This window comes from Gopherus flavomarginatus, chromosome 3 (assembly GCF_025201925.1).
Source record: "Gopherus flavomarginatus isolate rGopFla2 chromosome 3, rGopFla2.mat.asm, whole genome shotgun sequence".
In the NCBI taxonomy this organism is placed as follows: Eukaryota; Metazoa; Chordata; order Testudines; family Testudinidae; genus Gopherus; species Gopherus flavomarginatus.
In genome coordinates, this window is record NC_066619.1 from 107,648,076 (window position 1) to 107,670,395 (window position 22,320).

General features: G+C 43.8%; 1 protein-coding gene across 8 annotated transcripts in view; it reads right to left on the reverse strand.

Annotated features, from left to right (window-relative positions):
• The window catches only part of CCDC171 (coiled-coil domain containing 171), a 256,020-nt gene that overhangs the window by 50,950 nt on the left and 182,750 nt on the right, over positions 1-22,320 (reverse strand). Inside the window, exon 26 of one of the 8 annotated variants that reach the window (XR_007773169.1) lies at positions 3,478-3,564. The exons of 6 other annotated variants lie outside the window; for them this stretch is intronic. Coding sequence is in view for 1 of the 2 variants with exons in the window: in XM_050944131.1 (XP_050800088.1) it covers positions 12,332-12,438 (107 nt within the window). In the remaining variant the exon portion in view is untranslated. Of the gene's footprint in view, positions 1-3,477; positions 3,565-12,331; positions 12,439-22,320 lie in introns of all 8 variants that reach the window. One more of the 8 variants, XM_050944131.1, reaches the window with a different exon arrangement.

The window sequence follows — 22,320 nt, forward strand, 5'->3', positions numbered from 1 at the left end:
AAAAAATATTAATTCAAAATGCTTTTGAAACATAGTAATTAGGCATGTCCCTGGCCATTTTTCAAAGTTTGAAAGCCCAATTTTTTAAAATATGTTCTTCTAAACAAGAAAATATGAAATTAGTCCATATTATAAAATAACTGCATTATAAACTATACTTAAATCAAAGCCATATTTTAGTCATACACAAGCAAAAAGGATTAAAAACAATGACATTAAACTGATTATCTTTCATAACTCCTCTGTGATTAGACTTTGATCCTATTTTAGAGATTGCCTCATGAAAAATTAGTTGATTTTCCCAATGTTTAAAATATTTTTTTACAAAATTGATATTACTACATATGACATTGTGTGGGAACATGAGAATACTGTCATGTGTGACATCCTTATGTATGAAACTATTTAGTGATGTCAGCATATGCAATGGCATAACACTGAGATCAGGTTTTAATATTTAAATACTTGTGGAATAATACATACATAGTTGGGATTGGTGGAGTATGTGTGTGTGTTGGTTGTACAGATGGATAACTAACGAATACCTACTATTATAGTGAAGCATGTTGTACAGTATATTGTTTATCTTCAATTGTAACAGTAAAATCTATAACTAGAGTTAGCTCACAAATCAGTCAGGATGGTTTCAACCTTCGAAGTCTATGCAAGGATAATCTTACTGTACCACAATCCCCATCCTTACGAATTGCTTTTATACCACTCTGTACTTTTTCATTTCTTTCCATTCTTCCGCAATGTGTTACACCAATACTTCCTTCTAATATTTGATTTTGTATCATTAATTTTCAGTGTCCACAACTGCTGTAGAAATTTCCTTTTTGAAAAGGTAATAATTACAATCCAGTAATGAGATGAAATAAAAATAGGAACACTAAAACACCATTAAAAATCCCATTTGCCCGATTCTCCATGATTTAGGACTGTTGAATCATAAGTAACAGGCCTGGTTTTCAAAGGTTCTGAGCACCAACAGCTGTGACTGAGATTGATTGGAGATGTGACTACCCAGCACCTCTGAAAATAAGGCACGTTTTTATTTCATGTTAATAAATTTTCAACAGCTCAGCATGCACAACCACCAGCACAAGTAATTATAAAGTTCGAAGCAAGTGCATAATACATCATTATATCATCGATCACTCAGAAGATAAGTCCTCAAAATATTTATCTTTAACACTGGAATAATAGCAAATGATACGGGGGCATGCAGAAAGAAAGAAGATTAGAGTTAGAGTTAGGGGTGAGATGGGTGGGGGTGGGAGGAAGACTGATACCAAAGTTATAAGTACATATAACAATACAAGAATTAGTTAAGGTCTGGTGTCCTGTCTGTGCTAGGTGAGGCCTAGTCTACACTACGTGTTTAAACCAAATTTAGCAGCATTAAACCGATTTAACCCTGCACTCGTCCACACAACGATACCCTTTATATCGATATAAAGGGCTCTTTAAACGGATTTCTGTACTCCTCCCCGACGAGAGAAGTAGTGCTGAAATCGGTATTGCCATGTCGGATTAGGGTTAGTGTCGCCGCAAATCGACGGTATTGGCCTCCGGGCGGTATCCCACAGTGCACCATTGTGACTGCTCTGGAAAGCGGTCTGAACTCTGATGCACTGGCCAGGTTGACAGGAAAAGCCCCGCAAACTTTTGAATTTCATTTCCTGTTTGCCCAGCGTGGAGCTCTGATCAGCACGGGTGGCGATGCAGTCCCAAATCCAAAAAGAGCTCCAGCATGGACCGTACAGGAGATACTGGATCTGATCGCTGTATGGGGAGACAAATCTGTTCTATCAGAGCTCCATTACAGAAGATGAAATGATAAAGCATTTGAAAAAATCTTCAGGCTATGACAGACAGAGGCCACAGCACAGTGCTGTGTGACAAGCGTAACGGAAAGCCAAAGAATCAAATGGACACTCCTGGAGGGAGGGAGGGGGGACTGAGGACTCCAGCTATCCCACAGTCTCCGCAATCTCCGGAAAGCATTTGCATTCTTGGCTGCGCTCCCAGTGCCTGAAGTGTCAAAAACATTTTCCCAGGTGTTTCAGGGTAATGTTGTCAATTTACACCCTCCCCCCCCCCCCGCGAAAGAAAAGGGGAAAAAAACATTTCTCATCTTTTTTCAGTGTCACCCTATGTCTACTGCATGCTGCTGGTAGACGGGGTGCTGCAGCGCTGAACACCAGCATCCCCTTCCCAGTGGCAGACGGTACAATATGACTGCTATCCATCATCATCAGCAGCCTGTGAGTGCTCCTGGCTGGCCTCAGTGAGGTCAGCCAGGGGCACCTGGGTAAAAATGGGAATGACTCCCAATCATTCCGGGAAGATGGTACAGAATGGCTGGTAACTGTCTTCATCATAGCAACTGGAGGCTCAGCTCCATCAGCCCCCCTCCCTTTCATGTCTAAAAAAAAGATTCTGTACTGTCTGGACTATCATAGCAGAGGGAGGCTGGGCTCCTCTCCCCTGCCACCCTTTAATGTCCTGCCTGGACTATCATAATAGCTGTAGGCTTCTTCCCCATCATTTTATCTCACTAAAAAGTCAGTGTTTCTTATTCCTGAATTCTTTATTACTTCATCACACAAATGGGGGGGGGACACTGCCACCGTGGCCCAGGAAGGTTGGCAGAGGAGGGAATCAATGGGTGGGGTTGTTGCAGGGGCACCCTCTAGAATGGCATGCAGCTCATCATTTCTGTGGGATTTCTGGGGCTCTGACACGGAGCGGCTGTGCTCTCTGGTTCTCTAGTACACTTGCCCCATATTCTAGGCAGGACTGACTCTATTTTTAGATAAAACATAAAGAAGGGAATGACCCGGGGAGTCATTCCCATTTTTGTCCATGTGCCCCAGGCCAACCTCAGCGAGACCAGCCAGGAGCACCCATGACAGCAGCAGACGGTACAGAATGACTAATAACCGTCATCTCATTGCCAATTTACAATGGCATGGCAGACGGAGCAATAGGGATGGTAACCATCTCTGCTACCTTGCAAAGGCAAATGAATGCTGCTGTGTAGCACTGCAGTACTGTGTCTGTCAGCAGCATCCAGTACATATACGGTGACAGTGACAAAAGACAAAATGGGCTCCATGGTTGCCATCTATGGCGTCTGCCAGGGCAATCCAGGGAAAAAGGGCATGAAATGATTGTCTGCCGTTGCTTTCACGGAAGAAGGATTGAGTGACGACATTTACCCAGAATCACCCGCGACATTGTTTCTGCATTGGGATCTCAACCTAGAATTCCAATGGGCAGGGGAAACTGCAGGAACTACGGGATAGCTACCCACAGTGCAACGCTCCAGAAATTGACGCTAGCCTCGGTACATGGACGCACACTGCCGAATTAATGTGCTTAGTGTGGCCTAGTGCACTCGACTTTATATAATCTGTTTTACAAAACCGGTTTACATAAAATCAGAATAATCCCATAGTGTAGACATACCCTGAGTGATGGAGATGTAACTGATATGCCCAACATTAAATCACAAGGTAGATTTTACGGAACTTGCTCAGTCAGAGTCACATCTGCCTGGAAAAAGAGATTAAGGTGTAAATTATGGGATGCCTGGTATACAAAAGTGTCTACCAGAAGCAGTCAAAGGTAGTGGGGTAGCACTGGGCAGAAACTTCTTGTGCTGATTCCAGCTTCTCCAAATATCTGTGGAGAGGCTGCAACCACCAGGAGGAAAAGCAGGGTGTTACAGGGCAGGGTCTAGGAGTCATAGGATGTAGTCTACATATTTGTGCACAGTTTATGCCTGACTTGGCAATGGTAACTAGATTTATTTCACCCCCATGCATAATCTAGTATGGGGGACAGGCCATTACTGGGTAGGCTATGGTAGGGGGATGACTTGCAACAGCACTACTTTAGCAGCACACAGTCTGACTTTATCTACACTGGACATTTTCTCTTCAAGATTTCCCATTTTTATTACCATCATGGACAGCTCGACCAGTGGGAAAAACAACAGGAGTTCTATGATAGTGTAGTGGCTTTCACTGGCATTTTAACTACAGTGTTGTTAATAAAATCTCTGAGAAAGGTGACATGGTGGTTAAAGTACTGGAGAGGCAGGTCTCACTGGCATTTATGCCATTGCTCCTACCAACGATAGGAAATTTTATAGGAAGAGAGAAGGGGGAAAAAAAAGTCTAATGTGGACAGTCCCTGTTTGTGAATCCTTTTGGGAGCATTTCTGTTGCAAGGCAGAATTTGGCCCCACTAAAGTGTTCCAAGGTTTTAGATCATGAAAAACTACTTTCAAACACAGCTGTTTCCAGCATGGAGTTGCCTATTTGCTACATGATGGAAACCATTCTAGGCTTCCAAGATGCTGCTATGAGTCTCTTTTCTGTTAGAAGTAGCTTGAAGGAGCCATTTTCACTCTGGATGAAATAAATAAAACATAAGAATGATGAAAAGTCTAAAATCTGGTGCTTAAAATGGGAAAGCGCTGTTACTGGGTGCCACTGTAATATAATGAGCGTTAGCAAACTTTTCCAGAGCAAGAAAGTACAGCAGCCAAGAATAACTGTTTCTTCCCCATCTCAATGGTTTCACAACTCTATGTGCTGACGCAGTAGGACTCAAATTGGTGTTCTGTAACAAACAAAGTAGTAACATAGTAACATGCAGTATAAATCCTCATTGTCAGCATTTCTTCCTGGATCCAACAAACAAGTTGTTGTCAGAGACAATAATTCAGTAGACTGCCAACTCACTACATATTAGAAAGGTACACATCACACTTTCTTCTTTCGGAACTGCTAGCCAATAGTTTCCAAATAGCTTTTCAATTACTGGACAATTTCATTTTATGCTTACAGAAGTTTGTATGTAACCAAATGATTAGGTAATTATCTGGAAACAATTATTATCATCCTACCCCCAGCATGCTCCAGTATTTTATATGCTGAGTGGAATCATCAACTATAGGTTCTGCTTAAAAAAATAATCAAAAATAAGATTTAACATTATAATAGACAATATATTTCATACATTTTCCTATAAAGCTCTTGAATAGAATTTTTTTCTGAACTATGTTCACAGCCTAAGGCACACCTATGCCAATCTACAAGACTTTCGTACCTGTGAAGAATCTGTAGGACTAGAACCATGATTATCAGTTTAATATTTAATAAGCACAATGTGTGAACTATATCTTGTAGGCAGGGAGATGGTCTGGGTCTTTTGCATTGTTAAGTTCAATAATTTCTAAATAGCTTAGCTAAAATCCACAATCTATACTGTCTTTCAAGATTCTTTCTGAGCCATAGCACTTTACACGTTGTGCTAGTAGGTCCCAGTTTTCAAACTGCATTGTTTTACATTGCTCTATAATGACATTGAAACCTCAGGCGAATGGCATAAGGTGCTATTTTCACAGTGTAATACTCAGCATGCATTGATTTAACCCCAAATTTCTAATTCTTTACTAATGGAATACGTGCTCATCACAGAAAGAAACTTTTCACTTATGTTATTTATTTATCAGTGTCCCTGTACCTTCTCAAGAGTAAATGCACTTTTTATTTTTTATCTGACTAGCAAACCTGAATTGTTATTGATTTATTTTGTGTTCTGTATTGAAACTTACAATCTTAGGGGCACCCGGTACTCTTATTAAACTGTTTTGCTGTTTCTCTGAACATTTTTTCAGCATATAATATTGGTACTATGTGTAATTGATTGCATCCCTCAGTTCCAGGCAAGCCCTCCCCAAGAGGTGAGTTTTCCCTACAACTTTTCACTGTTTATCTTCCTTGTATCTGTACTTCTAATAGCTGCCTCCACAGCACTTTACCTCAAGTCAGTGGGCATGTGAGAGGAGACTGAATATGTGTGACCTCAGCAATAAATGCAGTCTCAAGGAGCCTATAATATAGAAGTCCTTGCCACTAAACCTTTTTTCCATGTGCTGGCGAGAAAGCATTGCCTATTCAACAGTTTTAATTGTCAAGTCTCGTACTCTTCTTGAGAAATGTATTCAGCTATCAGCTGAACTACCAAGCAGTCTAATTGTTTGCTGTAACCCTCCACAGTTTCTTTTTGAGATGGATGTACATTGACGCTCCAGCGGAAAAGGAGGAAAAAAGTATATTTACATTCACTTAGCCAAACATTAGCATCTTTTGTTCAATCATTTGAATGCAGAAGGGTTAGGAGAAAACAGCTTAGAGAACAAGGGCTGACACATACAGTGTGAAATCTTAAGGTGCTTGAATGCAATGAGGGAGAAAGTGAGACTGAACCATATTTCAGATCAGCTATAGTCCATATGAACTTTGTGACAGGTCTCTGTCTCGCAGCCACACTTGACTAGCTTTTGCTGACATTCAACTGTCAGACAGCAACCCTTTACCAGGCCCCTAACATGCTCTACAGCTTCACCCAATTAACTTGCTTTCACTTGACATTGCAGCAAAAAGCTTCATAATAGGTGGTCAAGGTGCATGGTGTCTGCCTGCCCTCTAACTGCTCACGCACAGCAAGATGTTTAACTATCCTCCTTCTTGCTTCTTTGCTCAGTACTGGTGCGACTACGATTTAGTCATTCTATTTACTAAACTGGACAGGGAAAGCTGAGATATGGCAGTGGAGCATTAAGCTATCTTTTACAAAAGTCTAATTTTAAAGCAGATCCTTGGACCCAGTTACCAGAAGCCTTTTAGTTAAAAAATTACAGAAGTTCAGTAAAATGTTTGATCACTTTCTAATTAATAAAGATATATATAGTGTATTAGCAAGATGGATACAGGATGAAAAATTAGATAAAAGACATTATTTCTAACTAACATTTTAACATGTAGAGGAGAAAAAGACACTTCAATTTGTTCCTAGTCCTATGATTCAGTTTTCTTGCATTATAAAAATCTTTAGATATTTAGAAAAATCAACGTTTCTGTATATTTTGGTTAAGTATGTAGTACTTATAAATAAAAATATTGAGTATCCATAAATCTATATATCCAAGAAAACAAATGAATTGTAAATCTTTTTCTTAAAAAGATTTTACGTGTCCACTCTCCACATGTTTTCTGGAAAACAGAATCTGAGAATATATCTGGGACTCATTTATGATTCTTTTGCAAGTGGATGAATTCAGAGAAATCCAGGTTACTTTACACTTCTCACTACTGGTTTTCACTAAATGTCTGGGTTAACTTGGCAATGTCCTGAGCCCTTTCAACTCCTATTTGCAATCAGTACGTCTGGGTGCTCAGCACCTTTGATTGCCTCTATAGATACATACTTTTCAAATCACGAGCCATACAATGCAGACCCTATACCTGTTGAAAGCAGTTTGCTAGGATGGGGCATTAAGTATGCTGATAGGTGTTGAGACTGAAGATATGAAGGGCCTCATGAATCCAGGAGGCTGTTTTACCTCTATATTTTGCATTGGAGTGACCACTGTTGGAATACTGCGTCTAGTTTTGGTGTCCACAATTCAAGAAGACATTGATAAAATAGAAAGGGTTCAGAGAAGAGCCATATGAATGATTAAAGGATTAGAAAACATGTTTTATAATGATAGACTCAAGGAGCTCAATCTAATTAGCTTAACAAAGAGATGGTTAAGGGTGACTTATCACAGTACACACATAGCAAACAATTTGATAATGGATTCTTCAATTTAGCAGAGAAGGGTATAACACAACCCAGTGTCTGAATGTTGAAGCTAGTCAAATTTAGATAGGAAATAACAGTGAAGGCAATTATTCATTGGAACAATTTACCAAGGGTCGTGGTGGATTTTCCCATCACTGGCAATTTTTAAATCAGGAGTGGATGTTTTTGTAAAAGATCTGCTCTAAGAATTATTTTAGGGAAGTTCTATGGCCTGTGTTATACAGCATGTCAGACTAGATAATCATTACAGTCCCTTCTGTCCTATATCTATGAAACTAATTCTCTCAGTTCCTCTCTGTCTATCTAATCATATTTTAGTGATTCCAAAAATTAGGGAAGACGGGGAGAGGGGGTATGGCTCTGTGTAGACAATTTGTTCTGTAAATTCCAGCTACTGACAGAGAAAACTAAGCTGCCCTTTGTTAAATTATCTCTACCAACCCTTCGTTTCTGAAGATTCTCTAATTATAACACACTTTCCAGGAGGGATGGGGGAGCAGTAAGTTTAAACAGGACTGTGGAACAGCCTCCCAGAGAGCGCATGTGAACACTAGCCTGGGAATCTGGACAACAGAGCTAAGAGAATGTCTGCAGTGAATTCTGTGTAGCTGCCCTATGGGTTATAGCAACTCGGGAAAGGTAAGAGCCCCTCCAACACTTGAGCATATGCCTCACTACGGCAAGTCTGGATACATTCCACAGTCCATTTGGACAGGTGCTGAATGGAAATGGACTCCTATATGTGTGTTTGATTTTTTCCCTCTATAAGCAATGAAAAGACAAGAGATTTTTCACAAAGTGTCTTTGTTCTTTACTGATGGAAGCAGTGAGCACTAGACATCCCTCTTGTGCAGTGCTGCAGCTTCTAGGGGAGTCATGAGGATGAGAGAAGAAAACCAAAAGGGAAATATACTGAGTGAGATGGAAACTGGACACCAATTTCAATTGAAATTTATGGCAAGGACACAGAACCAACTCATCTTTATGAAAGATGGCAAAGATAAGAGTAAGCTGTAAGAGCTCTGTACTTGCATAATTCTGCCAGAGCTATTTGCTGCTAATATGGCTACTTTTCAAGAAATAAAACGTAACAAGCATTTCCCTAAAAGTTTCAGGTAATGAAATAATATTACTCAGGGTTACAGTGAGATTCTAGGGGGTCCTGGGGGTCTTCAATGCAGGATATAGATAGAGCCTTTCTAAAAACTTTTTTCCTTTGGATAAGCAAAGAGGGCTTTTCCCTCTACTTGGTTGTGAAAATACACATTAGTGTTTATAACACTGTACCTCAAAGGAACACCCTGGTACTCCCATATTCACCCCTGTCATATCATTATATGTTTTGTACAAAGTATACCTTGTGAGGTATCATTTTAAAAGTCTTTATCTGTTGAACATTAATATCCTATTGGATTGTATGTACTATCATTGTATGTGAAGTTATGAAGTATTGCTATCTGTGCTATTGAAATATGTTGTGAGGCTGGGAAATGCCCACTGGCCAGACGGGCATTGACGACTCATGAAAAAAGAATTCACTATCTCAGAGGGATCTCAGAGAAGGCACCTACACCATGGAGGCAATCAACCCACGTCACAGTACGGGTCTTTCAAGAAGATGGAAGAAGGTATAAAAAGAGATACAGTGACATCATCACTTGACCTCTCCCCTGCCTCCCATTTCAACACCTGGAAGACCAACTGAAAGACAGAGACTTTGGACTTGGGAGTTTGGTCCCAGGCTGGAAGGAGGTCCAGTCTTATATTGAGGAACTGTAAACTGCTTGTACCATATGCTAGGGGAGACACTGCTTGATTCAAATCTTGCTTAGTCTAAATTAGGATTTAGACTGTGGATTTATTTTTGTTTCTTAAGTAACTAACTCTGATCTCCAAGCCTGCTATTTACAATCACTTAAAATCTATCTTTCTGTAGTTAATAAACCTGTTTTATATTTTACCTAAAACAGTGTGTTTTGGTTGAAATGCTTGGGAAATCTCAGCTCAGATTACAAAGGCAGGTGCTTGTCCATTCCACACTGAGGGAGTGGTGAACTAATTCATGAACTTTCAATGCCCAAGGGAGCTTTGAGCAGTGCAAGACAGGAAAGTTCTGGGGTGCAAGGCTAGGAGTTGTGGGAAACTGGCTGGCACATCTCTGATGATGGTTCATGAGTGGCTGGGAGATCATTCATGTAACTATATAACCCAGCTGGGTGTGTCCCTGCCTGTGGATACCTGTGTAAGTGCAGTGCCTGTCAGAGGCTTGCAGCTTGACATTAGCATTACAGTGTGAGGGACTACCCAGGTGGGTGGGTTTAGAGGGCTCAGTGGTCCCATAATCCAGGTTGCACCCCAGGAACCCCATAACAATGTTCTCCTTAACCCTGAAAAAGGAAGGTAAATACTAAATTGACAGATCCCATTGTCTTTAGGATCCAATGACAGACTGCTGGTGGAGGTTGGGCTGTGAGAAACCAAGAGAATCTGGGCCACAGAGCTTTTATAGTCTTGGGCAATGAATCTATCGCCACATGCTTAAAGAATAGACTAATTCTAGCCCACTGTACAGAGAGCACACACATGCATGCAAGTATAGGAAGGACAACTTCATTAGCTTTAAGTTACAGCTCTGTAACTCAGCTCATCTGAGCTAATTTTAGAACCACACTGTTTTGCTACAGACCCTTTTGAGGACAGGAAGGAACAAAAACATTATACTGTAGTTCTCCAAGTTAACTATTGTTGTAAGCAGCATATCATCATGACAGAGAGAGGACTGTTTGCTGTTGCATTGCACTGATCATGTTGGATCAGAGAGGAAGCTGTACCTTGTGGGATCCCAAAAGGTTCAGGATATTCTTCATATAGCCATGCAAACTTTTCATGTTTCTCCAAGCTAAACATTTTGAGTTTCACCCACCTCCTGTAATGCTTTATTTAGCTAACTTAAGGACAGTCTTATTTATTGTATCTGAAAGAGGTTATATCCAGTGAATAGCTGGGAGGGGAGCTTTGCTCTTATAAAGTTCAGGTAACTTAGAAAACAAGTATTTTTTAAGAAAGAAATCACCTAATGAAATAACCTGAAGGATGACTGTGGAACAAGCCTAACAGTAAAAAGATTTCATTCAGGACTGAGGCGATGAGTTAGAGTAAAAAAGAAAACTGCATTATTAGCAGACTATGGTACATTTGAGAATGTTGTCAAACATAGAAGTGTGTTGCATTAAACAGCTGGGCTTGATCCTGATCTCACTTGCACTGGTTCTATACCAATGTAATGGCACTGATTTTAATGCAGTAATTCCTGATGTACCCTGCTGATGTACCCTGAGAGTAGAATCAGCCACTTATGGGTTGTTTAAATCAGAAACTAGCCTAAGAAAAGAACTGGCCTTTCTGAGACATTGCTCAGAAAATACCAGTTAAAATCTGAATAGTTTAAAATAAATAGCCATATGTTTTAGGCTCAGTTTCATTTAATGTCTAACATGTAGGTCTTTTGTAAATGCAAGACTCAAATTATACTAACTGGGCAAGGAATCAAGCTTATCAGTTATAAACAATTGGAGTGTGGGTGAACTAGGGTTACTGTCTCTATTGTTTTTGGCCCAGTTCATATACACAGTTATACTTCAGACTGTGATTAAATAAAAGCCTAATAATTAGTTCAACAGAACCTTGTATACTTATTTGATTCAAGAGCACAATCAATTTCTAAGTTCAGCTGCTAGTTCAGGTACTGGAATATCACTTTATATGAGGCTAAACATTCAGTTTCAATGCCGTAAGCAAATGGAACTAATATTTTTTTGCATACCGATCACATCGTATGAGAGTCAACATTTTAAACAAATTGTTAATGGAATTTCATCCTTTAGTATATAAGCCAAATATGTGTTCTGAAAGCTCAGTGGAGCTTTTAAAAACCATATAACATTACAGACTGAAGTCAGGCATGTAAAATTTTAATCAGAAGAAATTTTCATAAGGAACATGTAAGGAGATTTTGAAAATATTTTTAAAAGCCCTGAAAACTTTGATATAATAAATAAGTGCAGTTATCTCAGGATTATAAATGCAATTCCTATATATTTTTCCTATATGCTCTCCTACATTCCTATATATTCTTTTTACTTTGTTTCCCATACAAGTTGTGGAATATTTGATATATTTTGTTAGCTCTTTACAAAGAGATAATTCTGTAATTTGGTGGGTTTTGTTCCAAAATGGCATAATTTCAATCTCCTGTTATTAATCAGGACTCCACGTTAGATCCTCTACTTTAACAAACATAACCTTGCAGTCTGATTTTTAAACATTATTTATTGAGTGAATTTAGGGTTTTTCAAAGTCCTGAATTGGCAGCACTGGGAAATGAACAAGTACAACACTTAAGGCTTCTCCACACCTCCCAGCCAATATACTTGAACTCTAATTGTCACATTTTGCACACAGAAGATAGTAAACTTCAAATATAAAGTTCATATCCCTCTGGCTCACAGGGATCAGTAATTAAATATAAACCACTTCTGCTAGTAATAGTTAGTGATAGATTTTTCAGTTGTTCCAATAAATATGGCATTGATAGGTATTTGGCACCAGGAAGTTTGGCAAAGCCTTGGTTAAATTATAATATATGCTCAATTTCACTTACTTTTGAGTACTTTGTTTCCAAGATCCCAAGTGAAGAAGCCTGGAAGCCAGACATAGTTTGAAAGCCTGATGGTGACCCTGTCCAATAGTGTGCATCTGCCAGGACAGCTATGCAATTGGGAAGACAAACAAGGTCCTAGAAACCACTGTTTCAAAGGTTGGAGAATCAGTGAGCATTCCAAAACTTTTCCATTGTGTTGCCTCTGGCCACCAAGGGCTTGCTTCCTTAACCAATCTGACTGTATTTATAATAACCACACCCATGTATGGCATGGATGAGTGAGCATATTAGTTTTAGCACTAGGACATTTTGTGATATTACCTGTATGTTCGAGTGTTCTTATTATGAACACCAACTTCACAGTTCTGTATTGGCTTTCAGACTCAAAAGTGTTGGATCCCCAAAGCAATACATGGCATTGAAGGTTCCAAGTGACCCTATTTAACAGAGTATACCAATTGGATCAATTGCGCCATTTGAAGAGGATGAAATGGGATCTTGGAAATCACTGCAACTACGTTAGTGTCACTTTGTATATACTCAAAGTCATAGCAGTATTAAGCAGAGCAGAACAGTTCTTCAGCTGCTATCAATACTAAAATTCATTATTTAAAAATTGTCTGTACATACTTATTGCACACTAAAAGGAAACCACCTTTCCTCCTAAAAAAATGCTTTGGCTTTTTTTAAAACAAAAAAAACCTGATGTCAGCAACCCAGGACTCCTGAACAGCCCAATAACAGTAACAACAAACTAATGCCTGCACAATGAAGGAAAGAAAAACACTAGCAAGGAAACAGATTTTACTTTTAAGGGACAGTATACCGTAGTAAATTTTTTTTTTAAATTAAGAAAATTACCATGACAACATCTTTTCCTCTGATAGAATGAAGCTATCTAGTCTATTGGGTACAAAGTCCATATTTTAAAACCTGTTTAAATATCCACTTACTCAACAGATCTGAATTGCTCCAGGGAACCCTCTTGATCTATAGAGTAAATAAGTCTTTACCAGATCAACTGGAACAGCTGTACCATCACTAAGTGATGTGGATTTCACAGCCTTCTATGAAAGAGTTATATATTTAATTAAAACACCCCAAAAGCAAATAAAAAGACGATTACTCATCTTTGTAACTGTTGTTCTTCGAGATGCGTTGCTCATATCCATTCCAGTTAGGTGTGTGCGTGCCGCGTGCAAGTTCGTTGGAAGTTTTTACCCTAGCAACGCTCGGTGGGTCGGCTGGGCGCCCCCTGGAGTGGTGCCGCCATGGCGCCGGATATATACCCCTGCTGACCCAACCGCCCCTCAGTTCCTTCTTGCCGGCTACTCCGACAGTGGGGAAGGAGGGCGGGTTTGGAATGGATATGAGCAACACATCTCGAAGAACAGTTACAAAGGTGAGTAACCGTCTTTTCTTCTTCGAGTGATTGCTCATATCCATTCCAGTTAGGTGATTCCCAAGCCTTACCTAGGCGGTGGGCTTGGAGTGAGATGTGGCAGAATGTAAAACTGCTGAGCCAAAGGCTGCATCATCTCTTGACTGTTGAACCAAAGCCTAATGTGAAGCAAAGGTGTGGACCGAGGACCAGGTAGCTGCGCGACATATCTCCTGGATGGGTACACGAGCCAGGAAGGCGGCAGATGAAGCCTGAGCCCTAGTAGAATGCGCGGTGATGTGGCTTGGGGAAATATGAGACAAATCATAACAAGTGTGGATGCATGCCGTCACCCAAGATGAGATCCTCTGAGAGGAAACAGGTAGGCCTTTCATTCGGTCTGCTACTGCGACAAAGAGTTGGGGCGTTTTACGAAACGGTTTTGTCCGCTCAATATAAAATGCAAGTGCTCTACGGGCATCCAGGGAGTGCAACTGTTGCTCCCGTTGCGTTGAGTGTGGCTTCGGGAAGAAGACCGGGAGAAAGATGTCCTTGTTAACATGAAAGGCCGAAACTACCTTAGGGAGGAAAGCTGGTGCGGTCACAACTGCACCTTGTCTTTGTGGAACACAGTGTATGGCGGATCCACCGTAAGAGCCCTAAGCTCGGAGACTTGTCTAGCCGATGTAATGGCTACGAGGAAAGCTGTCTTCCAAGACAGGTATAGCAGCGAGCAGGTTGCTAACGGTTCAAATGGGGGAGACATAAGTCTGGTTAAAACCAGGTTGAGGTCCCAGGTCGGGGCTGGGTGGCGTACTTGAGGGTATAAGCGCTCCAAGCCCGTGAGGAACCTCGAAATGGTAGGGTGTGAGAACACGGAGTGGCCACCTTCGCCTGGGTGGAAGGTAGAGATGGCTGCCAAATGTACCCTCAGTGATGATACTGCTAGGCCCTGCTGTTTGAGAGACCAGAGGTAGTCCAAAATAGAGGGGATCGAGACCTTAGTGGGAGTAAGATTAAGCATTTCACACCAGCAGGAGAAACGTTTCCACTCGGCCAGGTACGTTGACCGAGTGGAAGGCTTCCTGCTACCCAGGAGAACTTGTCGTACTGATTCAGAGCAACGTAACTCTGACTGCTTTAGCCACGCAGCAGCCACGCCGTGAGGTGAAGAGCTTGCAGGTCCGGGTGGCGAAGCCTGCTGTGGTTATGAGGTCTGGGTGGAGTGGCAGGGTAACTGGGTTGGCTAACGACAGGTCGAGCAACGTGGTGTACCAGTGCTGCCTGGGCCACGTTGGAGCGATCATGATGATGCGCGCTCTGTCCCTGTGGAGTTTCAGCAGGACCTTGTGAACCAGCGGGAATGGTGGGAAGGCATAAAGGAGCTGGCTCTTCCATGGCATCAGGAAAGTGTCTGAGATCAATCCCGGGGAGAGACCTTGGAAGGAGCAGAACATCTGGCATTTCCTGTTCTCGTGGGAAGCGAACAGGTCTATGGGGAAATCCCCACTTCTGGAAAACAGAATGCATAACATCCGGGCAGATCGACCACTCGTGAGACAGGAAAGACCTGCTGAGTTGATCCGCCAGGGTGTTCCGAACGCCTGGGAGAAAGGACGCTACCAGATCTATCGAGTGGGCTATGCAAAAGTCCCAGAGTTGGATGGCCTTCTGACAAAGGGGGGAGGACCGTGTCCCTCCCTGTTGGTTTATGTAGTACATGGCCGTTGTGTTGTCTGTAAACACTAGACACAATGGCCTCGTAACTGTTGCTGGAACGCCTGGCACGCCAGGCGGACTGCTCTCAGTTCTCAGACATTTATGTATAATGCCAGCTCCTGAGAAGACCAAAGGCCTTGAGTACGAAGGTGACCGAGGTGAGCACCCCAGCCGAGAGATGACGCGTCCGTCATCAGGGACACTGAGGGCTGGGGTGGATGGAATGGCATCCCTGCACACACCAGGGAGGGAGTTAGCCACCATTCTAGGGAGCCTAGGGTGCTCGAGGGAATGGTGACTATCGTGTCTATTGGGTCCCTGCCCGGGCGGTATACCAAGTTGAGCCAAACTTGGAGAGGACAGAGGCGGAACCTGGCGTGTTTGGTTACGAATGTGCAGGCAGCCATGTGACCCAGGAGACCGAGACAATGCGACCTGAGGTCATCGGAAAATTCTGTAGACCTTGGATGATTGTTGCCATCGCCTGAAACCGCGGATGCGGTAAGTAGGCTCTGGCTAGACTGGAGTCCAGGATAGCTCCTATGAAGTCTAACCTCTGCGTGGGAACCAGAGTGGATTTTTCTATATTTATCATCAGGCCTAGATGTGTGAATAGGTCCTTGACGATGCCCACATGCTGAGTGACTTGTGTCTCAGAGGCTCCTCAGATGAGCCAATCATCCAGATACAGAAAAACGTGTATCCGACGTTGGTGGAGGTAGGCAGCGACTACGGCCATACACTTCGTAAATACCCTCGGGGCTGTAGAAAGGTCAAAAGGCAGGACCGTAAACTGGAAGTGCTGACAGCTGGCTACAAAGTGGATGTATCTCCTGTGCAGAGGAAAGATGGCGATGTGAAAGTATGCGTCCTTCATATCGAGGGCAGCATGCCAGTCTCCAGGATCCAAGGATGGGATAATGGTCCCCAGGGATACTATGCAGAACTTCAACTTTATCATTAACTGGTTGAGTCCTCGCAGGTCTAGGATAGGTCTGAGACCTCCCTTCGACTTGGGGATTAGGAAATAACGGGAGTAAAACCCCTTGCCCCTTTCGTCCATCGATACCTCCTCTATGGCTCCTATGGCGAGGAGCATCTGCACCGCTTGTAAGAGGAACTGCTCGTGAGAGGGGTCCCTGAAGAGGGACAGGGTTGGAGAGTGGGAGGGAGGAGTTGAAATAAATTGGAGGTGGTACCAATATTCCATTGTGCGTAGGACCCAGCGATCTGAAGTTAACTGGGACCACGCTGGGAGGAAGTAGGAGAGACGGTTGGAGAAGGGAGAAGAGGGATCCTGGCCTGTAACTGGTACGCCGCCCTCGGGCGCACCTTCAAAAGTTCTTCTTTGGTCCCAGTAGTGATTTCGATGGACTTTGATTTTGGCCCCCTTGGGGTCCTGACAGTCGTCTGCGACCACCTCTGCCGCGTCGCCTGTCAAAGTCCTGTCTTTGTCTAGGCACAGAGTATGGGTGGTGAGGCTGGGGACGGAAAGGCCTGCGTTGGGTCACTGGCATATGCATGCCGAGAGAGCGCATTATGACCCTATTGTCCTTCAGGCTTTGCAGCCTGGGGTCAGTCTTTTCCGAGAAGAGGCCTTTACCATCAAATGGTAAGTCCTGAATGGTATACTGCAGTTCTGGTGGGAGGTTTGAAACCTGAAGCCATGAGATGTGCCTCATGGCAACACCCGCGGCCAGAGTCCTGGCTGCTGAGTCTGCTGCATCCAACGAGGCCTGGAGGGAAGTTCTGGCCACTTTTTCCCTTCCTCCAAGAGGGCAGCGAACTCTTGGCGGGAGTCTTGAAGGAGAAGCTCCGTAAACTTACCCACCGCCACCCAGGTGTTATAATTGTAGTGGCTAAGCAAGGCTTGTTGATTCGCCACCTGGAGCTGTAGGGCCCCTGCTGAGTACAGCTTGCGGCCAAGTAGGTCCATTTGCCTAGCCTCCTTCGATTTCGGGGCTGGTGCCTGCTGGCCGTGGCATTTCCTCTCGTTAACGGATTGGATGACTAGTGAGCAGGGAGGAGGATGGACATACAAATACTTGTACCCTTTAGAGGACACCATATATTTACACTCGACTCCCCTGGCCGCAGGAGGGATAGAGGCTGGGGACTGCCATATAGTATTGGCATTGGCCTGGATGGTCTGAATAAACGGTAGGGCCACTCTAGTGGGGGCATCTGCCGACAGAATGTCCACTACTGGGTCCTCTACCTCCGGGACCTCCTCCACCTGAAGGTTCATATTGAGTGCTACCCTCCTTAGGAGGTCCTGATGGGCTCTCAGGTTGATTGGAGGAGGGCCCGGGGAGGATGTTCCTGCCACTGCCTCATCTCGAGAAGAGGAAGAGGAGATGCCGGCGACGAGCGGGTCCTGGGTGGCCTGTTGCTCTTGGGCGATCTCCTGCTCCAGAGGAACCTGGGAGTCCGATGGGTGAACTGGGGCTTCCTCCACAGCAACAGCAGTCGGAGGAGGATGGCTAACCATATGATGAAACAGAGCGGGACGGAACAACTGGTATGCCTTGGGCCTGGTGGTACACCCAAGGTGTCCAGAAAGACCACTGATGGGGTCCTTGGTCCTGGGCCTCGGTCTCTTGGAAGACTCTGGTGGGCACATCAGAATCGCGGTCCTGAGCATAAGGGCTGTCCACGCAGGATGACGCTGATGCATGTCTGGATGGCCATGGAGGTGCTGAAAAGCCCTGGGCAGAGTCTCTGTCTCTAGCGGACCTTGCCCTACTCGGCACCGGGGACCGGTACCGGGAGGCGTACCAGTACTGGGAACGAGATCGGGACCTGCGACCAGAGCGGTGCCGAGAGGTCGACCGAGATCTCGAGGTGCGACGTCGGGAGCGGCTATGGGAGTCACGGTGCCTGAAGCGGTGCCAGGAGCTGGAACGGTGCCGAGAGTAGCGGGCTGGCGAACGGGATACTGACCAGTGCCATGAGTATGACCGGTACTGAGGAGGAGAACGGTACCGGGACTGCGAGCGGTGTCGGGAGCGGGAGTGCCGACGGGACCTGGAGCGTCTGCGGGACTGTGATCGTGAATGGTGCCACTCTGCTGCGCCGACAGAGGATGGTCTTATCAAGGCAGGCTTGCTGATAGACTGTATTACCCACACCGGCGGTGCCAAGGGTTGAGGCAGCGTCGACTCTGTCATGGCAATCAGATCCCTCGTCGTTGAGAATTTCTCTGGTGTGGAGAGAACAGTAAGCTCAATCACGGCGCATGCCAGGGAGATGTCAGGCACCGGACTCGATGGCCCTCGTGGGATTGGAATCGACGGTGCCGACATCGTCGGTGCCGCGGCAGGTGTCGGTGCCGGGCGATCCAACTTAGATGAGCTCTCTGGCTGTGGTGCAGGTGGCACGGAAGCAGCAGGAGTCTTAGACTTTCTCGACCTCGGGGAGAGGGAGTGGTGCCAAGTCGACTTCAGTGCCGGCGATGGCCGGTGCCGAGAGGCCTTGGCAGTACCGGCGCAGTCCGGTGCCGAGGATGTGCTTCTGCCCGCCGGTTGACCAGTGCTCGGTGCCGAAGGCGGAGGGGTAAGAGCCGCCTCCATGAAGAGCTGTTTTAGCCAAAAGTCCTGCTCCTTTTTCGTTCTAGGCTTAAAAGCCTTGCAAATGTGACACTTATCGGTCAGGTGAGATTCCCCGAGGCACATAAGGCAGGAGTCGTGTGGATCTCCTGTCGGCATCAGCTTATGACAGGCCGAGCACGGTTTGAAACCCGCTGAACCGGGCATGAGCCTTCACACTGGGTGCGGGGAAGTGGCTAATCCCCGAACCCCTCTTAACTATACAGTAACTATGAACAATAAAAATTAACTATAACTAGAGTACTATGAATAACTAGGGAGGTGGAGGTCAGTGAAACCTCACTCCTCTGTTCCCACAATCTACACAGGTGGTAAGAAGGAACTGAGGAGCAGTTGGGTTGGCAGGGGTATATATCCGGTGCCATGGCGGCGCCACTCCAGGGGGCGCCCAGCCGACCCACTGAGTGTTGCTAGGGTAAAAATCTTCCGACGAATGTGCACGCAGCGCGCGCACACCTAACTGGAATGGATATGAGCAAGCACTCGAAGAACATATGTTTAGTTAATATAAAGAGGTGTGACTTAAATGTATACCACTCAATAAAAATAAATGTTTAGATGTTATTTGCTGACAGTATGCCCTTAAGTCATGTCAGTGTTAAAAGGAACACAATTATGAGTTAAGAACAGTTTTAATTTTTTATGCCCTAACTTTGAACTTCCTATCTTTTATCTGTGTATGTCAGACCTTTTAACATACTTTGTAAAACTCAGTAAAAAGACATACATAAGAAATTTTAAAGTATAAAATACAAACAATCAAGCAGCTGAAGCATATTAACAAAGGTCTTTCTGCATAAATATATTTCTCCCTAGTAAAAATATCAAAGTAAAGGCACGCATTTTACAAGGGTGCAACAGAAAAACCAAAGCTGCTATTTCTCGTCAAACTGTGGGGATACACCCATATCCAAAAAAGCATTACTGGTTCCACCTGTAGCTTAAGTAACAGGAACTGCTAGGAAGTGCAGCTCTCCCTCTCTTTTGCTCCCACTCATCTCCTCTCCTGAGCTCAGAGCAGAAGTACCCCAGCTACCTACTTCTATAGAAAAATCTGCCATCCTACTAGCTCCACTCTCTTCTAAGGGGAAAGAGCAAGTGATTAGATCACCCAGCTCCCGCTCCAATCCAGAGGGAAGTACAGATAAATAATCATGATACATAAGATTCTGCATAAAAAAATTCTATTGAAACGACTTGAAGTCTTCAAATGTACAGGAAATAGCATCAAGCATTTCAAACGCCCTGAAAAGAAAACATGGATCCTCCTTTTTTATCTGTTTCTAGTCAATATAGTTTCTCAATCCTGGTCAAATCTAAACAGCAGCATTTACAAAAAAATTGGGGTGAGAAGCATCAACTCCACACTTTGACTGGCTGTCTAAGTAAGGTAGCATTTCTCAAATGCAGTCACCGTGGCCCCAAGCGACCACCAGGGGCTTTTCTTGCAGCTACAGCCTCCTGGGCTGTGATGAGGGAAGGGGCAAAGTAAAGCCCCCTCCCCCTCTTCGTTGCTCCTGAGTGGTGGGGCCAGCAGCAGGGGTTGGGCCCTGCCCCCCTTTCGAGACCCCTGAGGCACAATGCTGGAGGAGCAGGCAGCCAGTGAGTTCCCCACCTTCTGAGGGATGGTGGTGCTCAGGCTTTGGGCTTCAGCCCTGGGGTGGCGGGGAAGCAGGCTCTTGTTGTGGGGCTTTGGGCTCTAGCCCTGGGCTCTGGCTGTGCAGTGGCAGACCCCCAGGGGCTGGCCACGTGGCTTCAGGCTCCATCCCTGGACCCTGTCCTCCGGCCACGGTGCTTTGGGCTCTGGCCGCAGGGGTTCAGGCTCCAGGCCCCCACCCCATCTCCTCTGGCTCCCACTGTCTCCCCCAACCCTCCATCCAGGGCTTAATTTGTCCCAAGGCTTGCCAGGACCAAGTAAATCTGCTGTGAAAAGTGATATCTGTATGTTTATTAATATCACTTTTCACAACAGACTTACTAGTTAGCAATAAATAAATTACAATCATTTGGACGTGTATATGTGCATATTTATATGGTTTTCCTAAAGCTAACTAACTATTTTAGGAAAAAGTGTAAGAGTGGCAACCAGCAAGAGTTGGTGGTCACACTCTGAGGGCACCAAATAATTTGTCCTAAGAACTCCTAGCCCAAGGAATGATTACAGACATGAACACACTTTGGATTTCTTCTTTTCTTCTGTAGTTCCCATTCCCTTGTGCTTCTTGTATCCTATCACCTCAGAAAGATGTAAAGTGGCATCACAAAGCAATACTGAGAAATATGATGAAAGCCACCAAAAGCACTTTTATTTTGATCTGCTTTAACTACATGCAAAACATCTTACTGTATATACTAATGAAGGATGATCACTGCTGAATTTTATCATTATAAATGCTACCATATTTTTATTCGCAACCAGAAATACCCAGAAACAGAAAACAAAACAAATGCAGGAACAAGAAAATCATGATTCACAACAGTATATTGTACATGATGTTACTTAAATATGTCAAATGAACAACAGTAAGAATGACAGTTTAGAGTCCCTCAATCCAGGTCCCATCTAAGTCTCTGAGCCAGAGTAATTCAGGCTCAGCTATTTTTTAATCCCCTCCAAAAATGTCTTGGCTGATTCATATCCCCAGAACAAACATACTTTCCCTTTATGTTTAACCCATAGTTTAGCAGGGAATAATAGATGCTTCTAGCCCTCTGTCTTGAAACAACTTCTTCAAAAGGAAGGCAGAAGCACCTCCTGGCCTGAATAAAAGTCCCTAAGTCTGGAAAGAAGTGAATTTGGCTTCCTTTATATAAAATATTCCTTTTCTTCTGTAAAACCAGTAAAATTATGTCATTGGCTCAGTTCTTTTGTAAAAAAAATTTTTTTTTACTTGAGGGTTAAGTGTCCTGGTCTATAATATCCAGTTTTCAAAAAAACAGCCCGTCAAGCACTCACAGTGCTTTTATTCCTACCACAGTGTTGGCAGTATTGTTAGTTATATAAAAAAATTCTTTCTACTCGGATGTGATGGACACTGTAGCTTTAAGAGGAATGGGATGAGGGGCAAAGAGGAAGCAAAGAATACGGGGGCAGAAAGCAAATGCATGCTGCTGTACTGTGGCTGTTGAATAAAACTAAGCGTACATTATTCAGGAACATAAAACCACTTACTTATAATGTGAAGGTGCTCTCAGCATAAAGTGAGCCCTTCCTTAATGTTAAACTTCAGTTATGCCAAGTGCCATTTTTCAAGAAAAAGGGTTAGATTATATTCTCCTCG